The sequence below is a fragment of the Stenella coeruleoalba genome (assembly GCF_951394435.1).
Source record: "Stenella coeruleoalba genome assembly, chromosome: 1".
NCBI classification, from domain to species: Eukaryota; Metazoa; Chordata; class Mammalia; order Artiodactyla; family Delphinidae; genus Stenella; species Stenella coeruleoalba.
The window spans coordinates 66007898-66027603 of NC_137169.1; the positions used below are offsets into that span (position 1 = coordinate 66007898).

At 42.9% G+C, this 19706-nt stretch overlaps 2 protein-coding genes across 5 annotated transcripts in view; one reads left to right on the forward strand and one right to left on the reverse strand.

The window, feature by feature from the left end:
- ST6GALNAC3 (ST6 N-acetylgalactosaminide alpha-2,6-sialyltransferase 3) overlaps positions 1 to 19706 on the forward strand; it is a 583102-nt gene that overhangs the window by 82238 nt on the left and 481158 nt on the right. The gene's annotated exons all lie outside the window — the stretch shown is intronic.
- Positions 3034 to 5473, reverse strand: LOC307187005 (protein arginine N-methyltransferase 5-like). Its single transcript, XM_079922767.1, is given in 4 exon segments — positions 3034 to 4235; positions 4239 to 4877; positions 4879 to 5101; positions 5103 to 5473. Coding segments are annotated over 4 exon segments (1779 nt in total). The 5' UTR covers positions 5459 to 5473; the 3' UTR covers positions 3034 to 3674.

A 19706-nucleotide genomic window follows, 5' to 3' on the forward strand; every position in this document is an offset into this window, starting at 1 on the left:
CTATAGGCCAGGTAGATGCTAATCAGGAGAGAAGTAAAGCTGAACGTGGCCCAGTCCGCCTGAAATTGGGTATATTTATTTCCCCCAGGAATTTTCTTGTATATGGGATGTGGCCTATTCTCTTGGAACACCATCAAGATAATGAAAAGGAGAAAACAGAGCATGAACCAACAGCATGAACGCAACCTGCAACAGGTTAGCGAGGTGTCGGGCACAAGGTTTATACCCTGCATGCAGGACCCTTTCTTTCCCACTAGAGGGCACTCTTGTCACTCTTAAAGCGATAGTACCTGGGAAAAACTGGTTGCTTCTCAGTTGAAGTCCCCAGAAGCACACTGCATTTAAGATGCTACTTTGTGTCTCAGCTTCCATTCTCAAGGTGTGTTATGAACATAACACTCTCCAGCCCAGACAGGAATGGGAAGATTAGTGTCTGGAAACTTCTGTTGTAAGTTAGGCATAGTCAGTTCTTGCTTATTTGTGTTTCATTAATGAGATGTGATTGTAGCCCTGGGACTTTTTTACACTTGCAGAAGCAGTGTCTACTTTTGAAGTGCTGTACATCCAGTCTGCTCTTCTCCTTTGCCCACATACTTGGTGTAAATGTGGCTGCAGCAGGTTTATAAGAAGATCAGTGGAAGATGAGGACTTGATCCTCTGTGTTGATCCTGTTTATTTTGGGAGAGCTGCAGAGTACCCGTGGTTGGGGTGGGTCAGCCTGACAGGAGATTTTCCATTTAGAGAGGATTTAAAATTTCAAGCAAGGGAAATGCAAGCCGTATTTTACTCACTCAATACATCAGGGAGTGCTACCATTTAAAAAAACCACCATTCTGACGTCTGGGGTTTCCAGGTCATCTGGCAGCTGCTGTATGGGACCAGTTCCTTGACCCTTGGTCAGAAGTTCCTCCAGATTACAAGGCATCTCTTTATGGACATCTTTGCATTTACGTCAGTCTTTTCTTAAAAAATTTGTCAGCCTTGGAGGATGTGCGAGATGACTTGCCCTTTCCTTGTAAGAATGAGGAGTGACTCCCCCCCTAGAATGTCACCAGTGTTAATCAGTAGAGCTGCTGGCAGTGCTATTCCTGTTGGGGGTATAGGTTTTGGGAGTGGTTGTTGCTTGGCGACCAGCACAGTGACAGCTTGCTTTCTGGCTCCTTGAAACTAAATTTCCACAGGAAGAGCATAAAGGACTCACATAGCAAATATTCCCCCCTCCCACCCCCGATCCATGACTACTACTACCAGCATCATTACTAGCTAATAACTATATAGCATTACTATGCTCCAGACATGGTTTATTTTTGTTTATTTTCATAAGTTTATGTTTTAGAACAGGCTTAGATTTACAGAAAAACCGTGAAGACAGTACAGAGAGTTCTCATATGGCCTGTACCCAGTTTCCCTTATTATTAACAAATTAGTAGGCACATTTGTCACAGTTAGTAGACCAATGTTGGTGGTACATTACTATTAACTAAAGCCCGGACTTTATTCGGCTTTCTTTAGTTTTGACCCACTGTGCTTTTTCTGCTCCAGGGCTCCATTCAGGATACCGCATCATATTAATTGTCATGTCTCCTTAAGAGCCCCTTGGTTATGGCAGCTTCCCAGACTTCCCTTGCTTTCGACGACCTTGACAGTTTTGAAGAGCGCTGGTCAGGTATTTTGTAGAATGTCCCTCTGTTGGAATTTGTCTGAGGTCTTCTCATGGTTAGAGTGGGGTTCCAGATTTTTTTTTTTTTTTTGCGGTACGCGGGCCTCTCACTGCCGTGGCCTCTCCCGTTGCGGAGCACAGGCTCCGGACGTGCGGTCTCAGAGGCCATGGCTCACGGGCCCAGCCGCTCCGCGGCATGTGGGATCCTCCCGGACCGGGGCACCGACCCGCGTCCCCTGCATCGGCAGGCGGACTCTCAACCGCTGCGCCACCAGGGAAGCCCTGGGTTACAGATTTTGAGAGGAAGACCTCAGAGATAAAATGCCATTCCCATCACATCCTATCAAGGGCACATACTGTCCACATGATTTGTCATGGTTGATGTTGACCTTTGTCACCTAGCTGCAGTAGTGTTTAGCAGGTGTCTTTCCTGTAAAGTTACTACCCCCGTATCCAGACTGTGTTCTTGGAAAAAAGTCACTGTGTGGAGCCCACACTTAGGAGTGGGGAGTTACGCTTCACCTTCTTGAGGGCAGAGTAGCTACACAAATTCTTTGCAGTTCTCCTGCCCAGGCAATTTATCTCTTCCCATCCATGTATTTCTTTATTCAGTTGTTTATTTGCATCAGTATGGATATTCATGGAGATTTATTTTATACTTCGGGTTATCATAAAATATTACTTTTCTTTTTTGCTCAGATTGTTCCAGCTTTGGCCACTGGGAGCTCTTTCCATTGCTCTGTGTCCTCTGACCTACTTCTATCGTTGTGAGATGGTTGTTGTGCTTTTGAGTACTTTCTTATTTTCTGACACAAGATACTCCAGGCTCATCTTAACATTTCCTGCCCTAGGTCTAGAATCAGTCGTTTCTCCGAGGGTGGTATTAAAACCAAGATCTGGGCACTAAGTGTTCTTGTTGCTACAGGGTTGCTGTTGCGTAGAGGCCCTCTCAGTGGACAGAGCAGGGAAATGAATGTGTGTGTACTAATTTATAAATTGATCTGTATGTAACCATCTATATCTGTATTAAGCTAAACATGAGCATACTGATGTCTGCAATTCTAATCCAATACCACGTGGACCATTCTGGCCTCCTCCCCTTGAGGATCTGTGATCTCCTACTCCAACAGTATGGTAAACTTGGCTCCCACCATCCGCCATGTATTTACTTAATTGTTCAGTTCCAGTATGCATGTATAGCAGTGTCAGAATTGTTGACAAGACCCCCATGGAAAATAACTGTATCCACTAGAGTACAGTGCTGCTTACGCACAGTTTCCTTTGCCATAGTTTTACAGACTTCTTATTTCCAAAGTTGCTTAGGGAGCACCTTTTTTTTTTTTTTCTCCACTCCTTTCAGTGAGCTTGTTTCATACATTTGTAATACAGTTAGATTGTTTGGTCACATTCTGCATTTCATCTTGGGATTCCCCTAACCTTTTACATGATTTAAAAAAAATTACGTATATTAAAGTTCACTCTTTGTGGGTTTTGAGAAATGCAGGTATCACCATTACAGTGTCATAGAGAATAGCTTCATCACCCTATGAATTCTCTGTGCTTCACCAGTTCACCTATTTAACCCTTCCCCAATCCATTGATTTCGTTTTTTTTGGAGCAGGAAAGGCCATAACCTCACTTTATTTGTATTTCCTCCTTACCCAAAATCATCAAAATAGGAACAGAGATGGGCAGGGAAAAGGGCTGAAAATTTGTTCAATCCACATGTTCTCAGGGCTATCCCAGAGAGCACTTGAGGCTGAGTGCCTGTTGGAGTAGCCGCAGATCCAACACGAATTCCTCATGCCTTGGCCTGAAGTCTTCACAGATTGGTGGCGTGAGCCCTGCACTTCTCATCCTTTGCCCATCTTGACGTAAGGCAGGAAAGTGGACTGAAATGCTCCTTTCTGATGGGCAAGGCAAATCAGAACCCATGGTGTACTTACTGCACCTTTGGTGCTACAGGGGCAAAACCTGAAGCTGCTTCCAAGGCTCTAGACACTTGCAGGCGGGGCTAGAGGCCGATGGTGTTAGAGCGGCCTGTGGGGTTCCGAGTAGCAGAACAGACTGGTGCTGTCACAGCCCACTCATACCGCACCATCTTGGAATTGCTGAATCTCCAGAAACGCACACAGGTGGTCTGGCCTTCACGCACGGTAATGGGCTGCTTAATGGGGAAGAGGGTGGGAAACCATGAAAACATCTCAGGAGAGTGAGTCTCTGGACAGATACTCAGAGTGATGTCCTGATAAAGCACAGTCTCAAAGTAGGCTGCAAACCCATGCAGCGCTGTGTTCACCTCCACGGGAAACGCCAAGGTGCAGTAGCGGTTGTTGTCAATCATAGGATCTCTGTTGGGACGGCTGAAGGTAAAACAGGGCTGGGGTGCAGACGGCTGGTGGAAATTGTGCAGCCACAGCCCATAAAGCATCTCAAACTGGGCTTCAGGGTGGCGGTCCTTTTCCCGACAGGCTCGGACCTCACTGTACAGCGTGGAGGACAAGATGGGAGCTAGAAAGGAGGTACACTCCCCAGGAATGCTCACGCCATCATCCGGTGACAGCTCATTATCAGCTTAGGACCCCAGAAGCTCACCGACAATCATATCCACTCTCTCTGGAGCCACCCATTCCCGCATGTCTGATGAGACTGCTGTCACCTGGCTTCCGCATTCTTCAAGCTGCCAGTTCTCCAGCGTCACCACGGCATTTGGGTTCTTCTCCACAGTGTACAGCTTTATCCTCCAGTCTGCCTGCTTGGCTGCCCGCAGGGAAGTGTTCACCAGGGGCCCCCGGCCTGTTCCCAGCACCGTCAGCGCTTGGACATTGGTGTCCTTCTCTTCCTCTGGCACTCGGTCTAACAGATAGATGGCCTGCTGGTATCGAGAGTATTTGATAGGGTCCTTTTTAAACACTTCGTATGTCTGAGATTCCAGGTTATCCATCAGTGGCTGGAGTGGGGACTGCAGGTAGTCTTCATAGCCCTTGGCAAAGAGTTCATAGGCACTGGGTGGAGGTCGATTCCGGCTCCAGTTTTCCAAGTACTGGAGGCAGGAGCGGAACTCTTTCTCTGAGTGGTGGTTGGTGCCTGTGATGATGAATTGCACATCCAACTTGAGGTGTTGGAAGATCAGCCTCTGGTGCATCTTAGAAAGAACAGGAAATCCCTTCTTATTGGTCAGGAAAATGCTGGTGGGGAGAATGGTTGCTTTGATGGGCTTCCCCAAGCCAACAATCAATGACATGATTAGATGGGAGGTCGGCACCAATTTCGAGAGCCACCGCAATCCTCTTGCTATAATCACACAAGGTCCGGAAGTTGTGCCACCACATCCATGTCTTCTCCTCTCCACCGCACTCCTCTGTGTGTGAAGTTGGCACATCTCTCAGGTCCTCTGGTGCCACCAGTGGCACCCACATCCAGAACATGGAGGAGTGGTGCCAATGGGATGTGGTTGGTCAAAACTCTCGCCAAGTTTGTGTTATCGTCCTGATTCAGGGGAAGCAGGAAAGCTGGAAGACCCAAATACGCCCCAAAATTCAGCTCCTGTAACATAGCTGCCTCAGAGTTCCTGCGGATCTTCTCCACTTTTGAGTCTGGACGAATCCATGGAGAAAGCTTCCCCACAATTAGTGTATTCCAGTCCCTTCCTGACAGCAGTAGGTCTGATCGTGTCTGAGGGCCTGGCCGATTCTTAGCAGGCTCCTGAGTGAACTCCCTCTTGAAACATGGGTGGTACACAGGCATACAGAGGAAATCAAACCCCTGCTTGGCCACAGCCCCCAGTGTGTCAGCCATTTCGGGGATGCAATTCAGGTCACTCCCGCTGGACGCGCGACTTCCACTGGCACCGCCGACCACCATCGCCTCCACCTTTTCCCTCGCACTGTCCACGCTGAGATTCCCTGACCCCACTGATTTTTTTTAACTGTCTCTGTGGTTTTGCTTTTTCCAGACCATCGTATCGTATAATTGTAATAATACAGAACATAGCCTTTTCAGATTGGCTTCTTTCACTTAGCAAAATGTATTTAAGATTTATTCATGTCTTTTCATGGCTTGGTAGCTCATTTATTTTTATAATATTTCATTGTGTGGATATACTCCAATTTGTTTATCCAGTCACCTGTTTAAGGACACCTTGGTTGCTTCCAAGTTTTGGTGGCTATGAATAAAGCTGCTATAACATTTGCTTGCAGGTTTTTGTGTGGACATAGTCCTGAAGTCAGTTGGGTAAGTACCAAGGAGTGTGATTGCTGGATTATATGCTAAGACTATATTTAGCTTTGTAAGAAATCGTCAAACTGTCTTCCAAATTGGTTGTGCCATTTTGTATTCGTGCCAGTGAAGGATGAGTGTTCCTGTTGCTCTTTTTCCTTGCCAGCAATTGGCATTGTCAATTTTCTTTTTTGTATTTTAGCCATTCTAATAGGTATGGCTATAAGGTATGCTGTGGTATCTCGTTGCTTTATTTTGTAATTTCCTAATAATGATGTAAAACATTTTTGTCATATGCTCATTTGTCATCTATATACCTTCTTTGGTGAAATCTCTGCTCAGATCTTTTGTCCATTTTTATTGGGCTTTCTTACTGTTGAGTTTCATGAGTTCTTTGGATACAAGTCCTTTGTCAGATATGTGTTTGCAAATATCTGCAAATTTCTGTGGCTTCTCTTTTCATTCTTTTAACAGTCTTTTGCAGAGCAGAAGTTTTTAATGTTAATAATGTCCAATTTAGATCATGCTTTTGGTGATGCTTCTAAAAACTCATCTCCAAACCCAAGGTAGCCTGGCTCTTTTCCTTTGTTCTCTTCTAAAAACTTTATAGATTTGCATTTACATTTAGGTCTGTGATCCAGTTTGAGTTAATTTTTATGAGACATGTAAGCCCTGTGTTTAGTTTTTTTTTTTTTTTTTTTTTTTTGCATGTGGATATTCAGTTGTTCCGGCACCGTTACTTAAAAAGACTATCCTTTCTCCATTGAAATATTTTTGCTCCTTTGTCAAAGGTCACTTGACTATTTGTGTGGATCTGCTTCTGGGCTCTCTATTCTGTTCCATTGATGTATGTGTCTGTTCTTTCACCAATACTGTGCTGTTTGGATTACTGCAGCTTTACTGTAAGTTTTGAAATCATTTGGTGTGATTCCTCTAATTTTTTTGCTCTTCAGTATTGTGTTTGCTCTTCTAGGTCTTTCGGTCCAGGCATGGTTTTAAGTCCTTTACATATATTAACTCATTTAGTCCTCACAGTAACCCACTAAGAGGCCCAAAGAGGCTAAGTGGCCTGTTCAAAGTCACACAGCAAGTAAGTGGGGGAGGCAGGACCCAAGCCTCGGCAGTGTGGCTGCAGTCGCTGGCTCACATCCACCCACCAGGTGACCTCTGAAGGTAATAAAGAAGGGATCCTTGTTTATTTTTGATACCTTAATGAGAATACTTAGAGGCGATTTCCTGAACCCATTGTCTTGGGAAACAGGCAGCATAGTGGGGAGTCTCAGAGTTCTTGCTTTAATTTCAGAGACTTAGGTTGACACCTTGGTAGGGTTCCCAGCTCAGCCGCTTGCCACCTTCATGATCTTGGGCATACTCCTAAACTTCACCATTTCCTCATCCATAAACTGTGGCTACCGTTTCTACCCATTTGTTAAGGAGAATAAGCAAGCAACACAGGAGTGTGTAGTTTACATGATAAAACACTAGGTAAATACCAAGAGCTATCATTAGATAATAGTAAAAGCTACTAATTACCAGGTACTTACTCACTGACAGGCACTGCTCTAAGTGCTTTGTACATTATCATTTTTAATCCTTGTAAGCAATATGGTAGCTACTGTTATCCCTGCACTAACTAAGGTACCTGTAAGCAAGAGAGAGGTTGATTCTTCCTGGCTTAAGTTTTTTTTTTTTTTAATATACATTTTTAATCCAAATCTTGTGGTGTACCTTTTTTTTAAATAAATTTATTTATTTTTATTTATTTATTATTTTTGGCTGCATTGGGTCCTCATTGCTGTGTGCTGGCTTGCTCTAGTTGCCGCAAGCGGGGGCTACTCTTCGTTGCGGTGTGTGGGCTTCTCTTGTTGCCGAGCACAGGCTCTAGAGTGCGTGGGCTTCAATAGGCGCGGCCAGTAGTTGTGGCTCGCAGGCTCTTGGCGCGCGGGCTCAGTAGTTGTGGTGCACAGGCTTAGTTGCTCCGCAGCATGTGGGATCCTCCAGGACCAGGGCTTGAACACGTGTCCCCTGCATTGGCAAGCAGATTCTTAACCACTGCGCCACCAGGGAAGCCCCCTGGCTTAAGTTTTAAAAAATAAAAAAAAGAAGGATAAAAAGGATAAGAAGGAGGGGGAGAGGATTAGAGGGGGAGCAGGGGGAGGAGGGGGAGGGGAAGAAGAAGAAGAAAATAAATTTTTTTAAAGATACTGGAGTTACTCAAAGAATGAATCAGTCCCTAAGCATCCAGCCTGGGCTGGGTAGGGACCAGGGGCAACCCCAGAAACTGCAGCAGCAGACATTGATGGACCTGCTCTCCAGACTATATAAAGGTGCATAAAGGTGCCTCAACACCAAGAGCCCCTGTCACTGGGTTTCAAATTCCTAGGCTAGAGAAGTTAATTGGCCTGACTCAATAATTTATAGGAATACTTACTCTATGTGAGGCACTGTGCTACATGCTTTACATGAGTTAGTTAACCTAATCTTCACATCCACCCTATGTCATTGTTCCTGTTTTACGGATGGGGAAACTGAGGCAGGAGATGTTAAGTAACTTGCCCAAAGTTATGCAGATAGGTGTTGTGGAGACAGGTTCCAGAGCCTGCCCTGTTATTTATGGCACTGAACTACCCTCCCCCCCTCACGCCCACAGAGGGTCTGAATACATAGTTCTTTCTGGGATGGTTGTTGAGACTTTCAGAGGAGGCATTATTTGAACTGGCTATTAAAGGATGAGTAGGAGTTTATAGGTGGATTAGAAGGGAAAGAATATTTCAAGTAGAGGAGACAATATGAGTTAAAGCACAGGTGGATGAAAGTATGTAATGTGTTCAGAAAATGACTAATAATTGCGGAGGTCAAGGGGTAGAAGGGAATGGCTGGTGATTAAACTCAAAAGGTTAAAGCTAATGCAGTAGGCATTGGGGAGCTCTCAAAAGAATTTAAGCAGGGGAGTAATTGTCTAGATATGTTTCAAAACACTTCCTGTGGTAGCAGTGTGGAGGCTGGCTTGAACGTGTGTCAGAATAGTTTGAAGGTAGGGGGACCTGCTGGAAGGCTCTACCATAGTCTAGATAAGACAGTGCATCAGCTTCTGATAAGACAACAGACGTTCCTGCTTTTGGTGGTTTGGGGAAGTTGTACTTCACAGAGTGAAGGAAGAGATGCTACAGGTTCATCAGAGTCCCATTGGGAAATGCTACCTTATTAGTCTCTGACAGTACTCCATGAAGTAGCCAGTCTGGGAACTGTTTGTCACTGTTTGAACCAAGATAAGGGACTTGCACCAGAATGTAAATCAATGCACTGCTTCCTTCATTGAGAAAGTCGTGGCATGCACACCCCCCAACACACACGTTGACTGAAGCAAACAGTAAGCTCGCTTCGTGACAGAGTTGATTTACATTCTAGAGCAAACTCCTGTCTCCTTGTAGCCTGATAACAGTTTGTAGACCTTCACCAGTCCACAACCACAATTAGAGGAGCTTGCTATATGATCAATTTATTATATTTATTATAAGTAGGTGTTATACTTTAAATATCTTTTTCTCTCTACGGTCAAACCTTTAATGTGGAAAACATGGTTTCAGCGTTTTAAGAGTTTTCTTTTTATTCTACAGGCAAGCCACTTATGTCAAGGACTCCTCTTTTGCTTTTTATTTTTTGGAATTGTTACATGATCACTTAACCTTGATTAATAATTAATAACTTTCTGTAGAGATGGGCTTGTGACCTCTTCCTGCTCTCCAGTATTGTTAAGAGCTAGTTGCCCTTCAGACCTCAGGTTCTCTCCAACCTTCAAGACTTGGGTTACGATGCCTTCTCCAGGTTCTCAGACATTATAGAACGCTGGAGAGGGAATGGAAGTAATGATTTCTCTATCACTTGAGTGTAAAGCGTAAACCGAATCAACACTTAGCAGTGATGTTATTAAAGGGATTCAAACATCAGTAACGTGTCTGAACTAATGGACCTTAAAGATTCTTGGTGACCCTGAGATTTTTCTATTTGACTAAGGTCACAGAGCTAGTGTACGGCAGAGTGGGGCTGGCATCTGGGTCTCCTGACCCTGTGTCACGCTGCTTCTCTGCTTGCTTCCCAGTCCCCTCCCCTCAGTCCTTCACTAAAAGCAGCAGAAGAAATGACAGGTTACTTAGAGGATGGAATAGATGCCGTGGGTCTTCATTTAATGATGGGACCTTTGGAGGTTTTTTCTCTGCTAATGACCACAGCAGAAAGATGCTTTACATACTGTATTGAGATCTAAATTTAGATAGCAGATGGGCTGACACTGATGTTCTAACGTACATGTTGGGAAGATGATTCCCAATCTCCTGAGGAAAGAGGTGTCAAATTCAGTTTTACTGAGGAGCTGAACTGTAATTTGGCTATTCCAACTCTGGCTTGCCCGAGCAATGAGCCACATAATTTGCCTTGAAAGGCCACCCCTTGATTTGGACACAGTCTGTACAGATGCCAGTTTAACATAGTGCCTAATGCTGAGTCTGTGCATTTCTATTGGTTTGCCTTGTCTAAATGCTATTTAATCATAGTGGTGCCCGTTATTGTTTCAGTTAAATATTATCAGGCTTTCCTCATAAACCCTCAAGTGAAGATCAGAGTTGGTCAGAAAAAGTTGTTAGAAATGGACATTTGTCAATGTCAATTGGCCAAAGACAGTCAGCACTTAGCTTGGGGAATACGACCAAGAAAAAAAAAGAGATCTTCAGAAAGCGTGCTCCAGAATCCTCTGAAATCCATTGTCCAGACTTACAGCTCATCACCTTGGCTTTGCTGCTCACCAGCTGTGTGAGTGGGCATGTTACTTAGCTTCTCTGAGTCTCTTTCTTTACTGTAGTGTAGAGATAATAACTCCAAATCCATGGTATGATTGTGAGAATAAATGACTCATATCAGAGGTGCTCAGCCCACTTTCAGGCAATTGGCAGGTCCTCAATAAGAGTTTAACTTGAATCTGTTGCACATGCATTATCCATTGTATCTCGATGTCTCTCTGTACCACAACATGCCATTTTATTCCTGCCTCCATGCCTTCTGCTTGCGAGCTGGAGCTGGGTATGGCCTAATGGTTAATGACCTGGCTTTGGTGTCAGGCACATCTGGCTGGAGCTTGAATTCTCTGTCGTGAGACATGGTTAAATTAATTGACTTCTTCAAGCCTCAGTTTCTTCACTTGATAAAACGGGGGAAATAATGGCACCTACCTTCCAGTGGCGTAGTGAGGATTAAAAGAGGTAAGGCTTGTGAGTGCTTTGTCAAGATACTCATGAGTCAACGTACTGAGCTCCTGTTATGTGTTATAAGCCCTGGAAGTAGAGTGGTAGGCAAACTGGACAGTCCCTGCCATCACGGAGTGGCCAGGCCTAACAGGGTGTGACTATACACAGTTATAAACATGGAAGTAAATAATTAGAAATAATTCCAGGGCTTCAAAGGATTGAAAAGAAGAATAAGTGCTGTGAGAGAACTTATAGGGGGACCCAGCCGGGCCTGGGAATCACATAAGACTTCACTGAAGGTTGATGTGAAGGATAAAGGGCGGGTGACTAGGTCCAGAGCCAGAGAAAGGCTGTCCCCGGTAGGGGGACTAGCGTGTGTTTAAACTCAGAGGTAAGAGAACGTGTGTATGTTTTGAAGGGGGTCTTTTTCCTTGAATAAAAAATGAGGATAATATTAAATAGTTCATTGATTTTAAGACTCACTTTTTTCTTCACATTTTAGTGTATTTAAAACTTATACGTGTCTTACAATGAATGACATGTCATAGTATTGGCAGTATTCTTTTCTTTCTTGGTGGTGGCTAAAATAATGGGGTGTCTTACATTCAGAGCATTTTAAGATTTGATGAAATACAGTAACTTTTGCGTTTTTAAGATCGTTGTGAAAATTCAGGTTGAGGTACACAACGCATCTGATATTTACCTGTTACTTCCACAGCAGTTTGAAGGTAGCTGCAGACTATAAAACCAGACCCACGACCCAGTACAAACTTTGCAAACTGCCAAAGTTAAAAGCCGTTACGGCCCATGCTTAGTAAAGCATGCCAGAGCTCAGAGCCACCCACCCTTAGCCTAATGCCTCCCAGTGTATTTTGCCAATTTTAATATTGTTAAGGTTCATGGCAAAATGCTCAAGATGTTGGCGTCTTTGAGAAGCTGTCTCTCCTGCCCAGGTTCAGAACTGACCGAGAAATAAGATGAAAGAACTGGCAGAGGGAGAACCAAAATGTCACTAGTTCTAGGTTGGAGTGTGTAGCTTGGCATCTATGGGTAACTGGGCTGCCGGCTACTGCACCCAGAATTATCCTGTGCAGTCACGGGTACAACCGATAGGGAAGGTGTGGAGGAACAACGGAGATCTGGGCGCTCTGTGGGCACTCCCTCCAAGGAGAGAAGGGAGGAGCAGACAACACAGGAGCCTCACAGATGAGACCAGTCACTCTCTAGGGCAGGAGGGGAATGCCAGTAGGGCCCCAGCCAAGGAAAGGAGACTTTTGGAGTTGGGTACCACCTTGTATTGAATAGGCATAAATAAACACATTAGGAAGGAGAAAAGAGAGGATGATGTTAGTCAATTACAAGGCTGAGTTTATGGAATCAGAATGAAAAAATACATTTTATTGAAAAAAGTGGGCATTTAAAAAATGTCCAAGACTTAAAAAAAATGCAAAAAGTAGTAATAAACTGTGTTGCTGTAGAGAGGGGACAAAATGTTTTAAAAGGAAATTATTTCAAATAATGGATTCTGTAAAGCCTTGGATTCTGTAAAGGCTGGTTCATTACTGGCCTATCTCTCTGCCCGTCAGGGAGTTGGCACGGAAGAGAGATCTGTGGTGCTGAGAAAAAGCCATGGGTGTGTTTTGCTCCGCGTATGGTTTAGCTTGGTTTTTGTATCCGACAAGCTAGTTTAATTTACGCATGCAGTTTTGATACACTCAGCACTGTGAATAAGTATTGGGGGGGTCTGGTGCAAGGCCACAAACCACAGTAGCTCATTTCCTTTCATTGATCCAAGCCCAAAGCATTGCTGTTGCATCCTAGAGATTAAAACCCTTGATTCACATAAGAATAGTCTGGTGCAATCTGGAAAGATGTTGTCATGGTCTCTCAGGAGTAAATAATATGAATTTTTAAACATTCCGCAGGAATAATTAACATGATTTCAAGTATTCTAAAACATCAGGATGTACAGTATTGCTTATTACAGTGGAAGAAACAGCCAGATATTTTGAGAAAAGTGTAAAGGTACAACTGTGTATTTTTAAGGACTAAGTATTTCTTCTGTTTGTTCTTAACCCAGCAGGTATTTGCTGAGGCTATTGTGTGTGTGTTCTGGGGACAGTGTTATCCCAAATAATAATATTATATAGAGATAGTCTATAATCTCCTACTTACAAACTCTCTGATAGATTCTACCTCTTACCTTATGTTGGCATTTCTCTAGTGGAGCTATTGGTATTATTGTCGTTTTTAGTGTTCTGCACTAAATTAAAAAAATAACTCTCCCTAAGTAATTACAGAATGTTCTAATTAATTTTATCATTAGCAGATATCCTAAAAATCGTAAACAAGCACAAAGAAAAAAAAATGGAGCTAACCACTGTTTACATTTTTGTGAATGTCTTTCTAATATTTTATTTACTTTTGTATACATACATATATAATAAAATTATGTAATTATATGTATCATATAAATTTTGTGTGTATAAAGTGTATCATAAATTTTATATAAGTAAAAGTTATATATAATTGTATAATTTTATTATATATGTACATTTGTATAAGCTAGCTTAATTTACAATGTTAATATACAAATTTATATTAAATTTATATATAATTTAATACATATACTTATATGTATTATAAAACATACATTTATATGTTTGTAGTCTGCCCATTTCTTTAACTTAGCGATAGGTCATGAAGATTTTTTTCATATCAATAAATATGTTTCTATGATGTGCTACTTAATGGTATCCATGTACAGTAAGTTCCCTACATACAAACGAGTTCCATTCTGAGAGCACGTTCGTAAGTCTGATTTGTTCGTTAAGTCCAACAAAGTTAGCCTAGGTACCCAACTAACACAACTGGTTATATAGTACTGTACTGCAATAGGTTTATAATATTTTTCACACAAATAAAACATAAAAAACAAACAAACAAAAAATAAATAAACATTTTTAATCTTATAGTACAGTACCTTGAAAAGTACAGTAGTACAGTACAACAGCTGGTATACAGGGGCTGCCATCGAGTGAACAGGCATGAAGAGTTACTGACTGGAGGAGGGAGAGGAGGTGGGAGATGGTAGAGCTGAAGGATCGTCAGCAATAGGAGATGGAGGGCAAGCTGCAATTTCACTCACACCTGACGTTGATGTACAGGTTCTGGTTCCTTGCTGGATTCAATTCTACATACTGTCTTGAAAAAATGATCCAATGATGTCTGGGCAGTAGCTCTTTTATTCTCGTCATAGATGACACGGTAGCACTGGACTGCATTCTGAAGGGCTGCTGCAGCCTTCGTGTACCGTTCCATGTTCTAAGGCACCATTCCGGTGCCTTAAAAACTAACAGTGCCTTCTCAAGTAAAGAAAATCCCTTGCCATTTCTTGCATTGTGAATCTCTTCGGTTCTTCAGTAACTTCTTGCTCCGTCTCTCTTTGTCCTATCTCTGGGCCTCCAATCCCATCAGGTCTTCATTTGTAAGCTCCACATTCACATCTTTGAAAGCTCTGAAGTTGAAGGTTCGAATGTAGGGGACTTACTTATAGTTTTTAGTGGTGTTTTTGCTGGGTCAACATTATACTTAAAGAAAAAAGGACTTTGGACATGTATAACCAAAGTGCCCTCCAGAGAGGCTGTAAACAGTTTACACTGTTTTTTGGGTGTTCTTATTTTTCCATACCCTCTCACACCAGATAATCTCATTATTTTTAATGTCAGGTGAGACTATACAGTTGACCCTTGAACAACATGGGGGTTAGGGGCACTGACCCTCCAGGCAGTTGAAAATCCATGTATAATTTATAGTCGGCCCTCTGTATCCTCAGTTTCACATCAGGAGATTCAGCCAACTGTGGATCATGTAGTACAGCAGTATTTACTATCAAAAAACAATCCACCAAAAAAAAAGAAACAATCCACGTATAAGTGGACCCATGCAGTTTAAACCCATGTGGTTCAAGTGTCAACTGTATTTTCATGTTTTATTTGTATTTTTTGACTTTTTGATGCTAAATATTGCAAAGCTATTACTTGAGAGCAAAACAGAAAACATGAAGTCTTATTTCATCCATATCTTGGTTTGATTCATTTGCTTTGAATCCCTTGGGGTCAGCTGCTCTGAGGCACAGGCCTTTGGGGTTGGCCTGGCCAGGATGGGGACCCAGTTGGGAAAGCAGTGAAATTAAGGTAGTTTGAGAATATCATGGTTCCTGTAAAAGAAGTACCAGAAGATGAGAAAGAAGTACAGAGAAGAAGAAAGAGAGAAGTCAAAGACTTTTTTTTTTTTCCTTAAAAATATTCTCCTTAGGGCTTCCCTGGTGGCGCAGTGGTTGAGAGTCCGCCTGCCGATGCAGGGGACATGGGTTCGTGCCCCGGTCTGGGAAGATCCCACATGCCAGGAAGCGGCTGGGCCCGTGAGCCATGGCTGCTGAGCCTGCGCGTCTGGAGCCTGTGCTCCGCAACGGGAGAGGCCACAACAGTGAGAGGGCCACGTACCGCAAAAAAAAAAAAAAAAAAAAAAAAATTCTCCTTAGGTCTATGCCACGAAAAGAAGGAGGAAAATTTCTTTTCCCCGTTATCCACATTACCCCTTGGCCACTGTTCCAGAGCTCGTGACAGACTGTTTGTCCTATACTTTGTTTCTAATGTGGATGAAATAATTTTTGTGTGATCTTTTAAAAACGAAGATCCCAATCACATTGCTTCTCCAGAAAAAATACTTCTTACGTTACTAACTTTGGGAACATAAGTTATTGGTCATTTGGGAAACTACTTATCCTTTTATTTTTCCAATTTAAACATTAACCAAGGCAATCTAAGCTTTGCCTTTTTTTCTCTTGGGTAACTTGATTCCCCAATTATAAATAATGATTATTTAATGTCTGTTAATTCTATCGCAGTTTAGGGTGAATTCTAATTAGCCGTTTCCCTAAGATATGTGGTTTGTGGCTTGAAAGGTTTTCTAATGCCTTTCCACCCTAGAACTAATGACTCAGAACCAAGAAAGACTGACACAGAGCTTCATCTTATGCTGGGGCTGCAAATGCTCCAGAGGGTGCCTACACTTCTTGCAGCCTTGCTGCTACATGGCAAATAACACCCTTATTAGGTGTTCCCATTAGGGTGGAAAGGCCACCAAGCTGGTTTCAGTATCGTTCCTGCTCTGCATTGTGCCCAGAAGGCTTGGTTTGACTTACAGGATGCTCATTTCTGGGAGGTCACAAGCACTGTTTCTTCACTGGAGTCCTAGATAGTCATTTTTCCTAGTGCTTTAAAAAGGTTAAAATGTGGTTTTATGGATAGTCATCACCCAGATTTTTGTGAAAGCGTCCCTAATCCTAATTAATGGTATAAAAAGATTCAGAGAGCGTAAAGAAAGATATCTGTGGCTTCTAATTCAAATTAGGCTAACTGTAGTGCTTGGTCACCCATTGTCTTAGTCTGTTGAGGCTGCCATAACAAACTACCATAGACTGTGTGACTTATAAACAACAGAAATTTATTTCTGGGCTTCCCTGGTGGCGCAGTGGTTAAGAATCTGCCTGCTAATGCAGGGGACACGGCTTTGAGCCCTGGTCTGGGAAGATCCCACATGCTGCGGAGCAACGAAGCCCGTGAGCCACAACTACTGAGCCTGTGCGTCTGGAGCCTGTGCTTCGCAATGGGAGAGGCCGTGACAGTGAGAGGACCATGCACTGCAATGAAGAGTGGCCCCTGCTCACCACAGCTGGAGAAAGCCCTCGCCAGAAATGAAGACCCAACACAGCCAAAAATAAAATAAATAAATAAATAAATTTATTTAAAAAAAAAAAAAGAAATTTATTTCTCACAGTTCTGGAGGCTGGAAGTCTGAGATCAGGGTTCTGATGTCACATTCTGGTAAGAGCCCTCTTCCAATTTACAGACTGCTGACTTCTCGTTGTATCCTCACATGGCAGAAAGAGGACAAGCTTGCTCTTTGGCATCTTTTTACAAGGGCACTAATCCAGTTCATGAGGGCACCACCAGCAGAATAGGGATTAGGTTAGATTTCAACACATGAAATTTTGAAGGACATAAACATTCATAACACCCACCAGCTTTGGTATGTAGATGCTCGGAGATTAAACATGACTTTCTGGAACAAAATAACAGTTCTTTCCTGAGCATAATGTATAAACTGGGCTTAAAATATAAGTTGATTCGTAAAAAAGTTGGTCCTAATTTTACCCTATATAAGAATGAAACATCATTCAGAGTATTTAAAGAATGGGGAATTCTGTTCAGTAGAATTTTTTGATTGAGTTAAACAGAGGAAGGTAGGGAGTTATTGTTTAATGAGGACAGAGGTTCAGCTGTGCAAAATGAAAAGGGATGGTGGTGATGTTTGCATAACAGTGTGAATGTGTTTAATATCACTGAACTGTATACTTAACAATGGTTGAGGTGGTATATTTTATGTTATGTGTTTTTTTTTTTTTTTTTTTTTTTTTGCGGTACGCGGGCCTCTCACTGTTGTGGCCCCTCCCGTTGCGGAGCACAGGCTCCGGAAGCACAGGCTCAGCAGCCATGGCTCACGGGCCCAGCCACTCCGCGGCATGTGGGATCCTCCCGGACCGGGGCACGAACCCGTGTCCCCTGCATCGGCAGGCGGACTCGCAACCACTGCGCCACCAGGGAAGCCCCTATGTTATGTGTTTTTAAACAAAATTTTAAGAAAGAGTTAAATGGAAGTTTCCTTTTGGAGAGCTTTTCAGTCCACATTTTGATTTAGTAAATGTAGGAGATTAAATTTAACTGTGTGTGTACTGGCTGTTTGAGGGTCGTCATTATGCATGCAGCCCTCATTTTATAGGACTGGAGAGGCAGAATGTGTTTTGGATCTAGGACATGTTTGAGAAGGAGCTTAAAACTCCTTTATATTGTTGTGCATTCCTGTGATTTGCATTTCTGTCCTAAATGAGCAGAGAGAAAAATAAGTTGGATCCCAATTAATTGGGTTCTAATTTATCAGTGTTTTAGGCTCTATATTAAAAGATCAGCCACCTAACGTAGTATTTAATCGTAACCAATTTTGTATGTAACCGCACAGGAGAAAAAGAGTTGAAGTGCAGCTTTCTTCCCATCCATGCTTTCCCTCGGCCATTGTGCTTTTGCGTTCTTGAGATTCAGTAAATTCTTTTGAAGGTCAGCTATGGCGCAGAGGAGAATTAATATTAAAATGCATTTAATAAATAAGCTGTCAGATGATTCTCTAAGATACCATAGCAGCTGAAAGTCTTCTCTCCTTTTTCTTTCAGGTCTCTGCGTACAGGGGGAATGATGGTTAATATAGAGTCTCTGTTGGCATCTCCTAATGGGCCTTCAGTAATCATTTCTATCACAGTGTTGCTCCATTGCTGTCATCAGCCTTGAGTGACGGAGCACTTTTCTCGCAGAATACAGCCCCTCCCTGGAAAGGAGGAAGCAGGAAGAGTCATCTATGTACCAGTGTAACAGGACGAGAATAGAAACAAAATCACAGATTTGGCAAAGAAGGCCTGCATGCTGACCCCGTGTTCCTGGCAGTCTGAGTGGGTTTTTGGTCTTTGGTCTGAATTGTCATGATTATTTAATGTTAAACCTGCAGAGTGTTATGAGGCCATGATTTTGAACTCTGTGCCCTTCAGAGGGGCTCTCCTTAAGGCACAAGTGCAGGAAGATTAAACATTAATTAAAGTATCCAAAGTAACTACACAGGAGAAAAAAAATGTAAAGAAGCAGAAAAATAATTGGCCTCCCCACTAGAGAAAGTCATTTTTAAAAGAAAGGTCTTGTATTGCACTTTAGAGGTGGATGTAATAGGACTTCACTAGACCCAGAGGCATGAGTAATTTCTTGGTAGAGTATTCTGCCTCTGATTCCTCAAAAAAAAAAAAAAAAAGGAAAAACTCAGCAGGTGCTGGACCATCTCAGGGGCCCTAATGGTATGGAGAGAAAGGAAACAAGAATGTGTTCAAGTTGTAAGTTGTAATTGTCCTTGATGTTTATTGAGAACCCATGGAGGGGTGGGGGAAGGGCTTCCCAAGCCTGACTGAATGGCTTTCCTCCCTGTAGATTCCAATTCAGTGTTTTGGATGTAGACCTAGGAGTCTCTATTTCCAAAAGATTTTTGGTACACAGCATGGTTTGAAAACTACTGGTCAAGGTCAATAGTTTTAATTAAAATGAGAGAGGGTGGTAGGACAGAGGGAAATTGACACAGAGAAAGAGGGAGAATAAGCTTTGGAACCCTTTGTTCAAATATCTGAGGAAGAGGAACATGTAATCAGTCCAAAGCAGAACTGTGCTGGCTGAATTGGAGGCAGGAGACCTGTCTTCCTTTCCAAGGTCTGAGCAAGGGAGATTTAATCCTCATGCATTGGCCTGTGTGCTGTCATTTCCTTCCTCCCTGTCTGCTGCTGCCACCTTCAGCCTCTCTCGGCTGCTTCATCCCTGTGTGTCAACTCTACATGCACATGCTCTTGTTTTGCCCTTTCCGCTATCTCTCCTGGGTCCTGTCCGTTTTCTGTCTTGGCTCAGTGCGCTCACAAGTGAGCCTTCAACATGACACCTGTCTGCTTC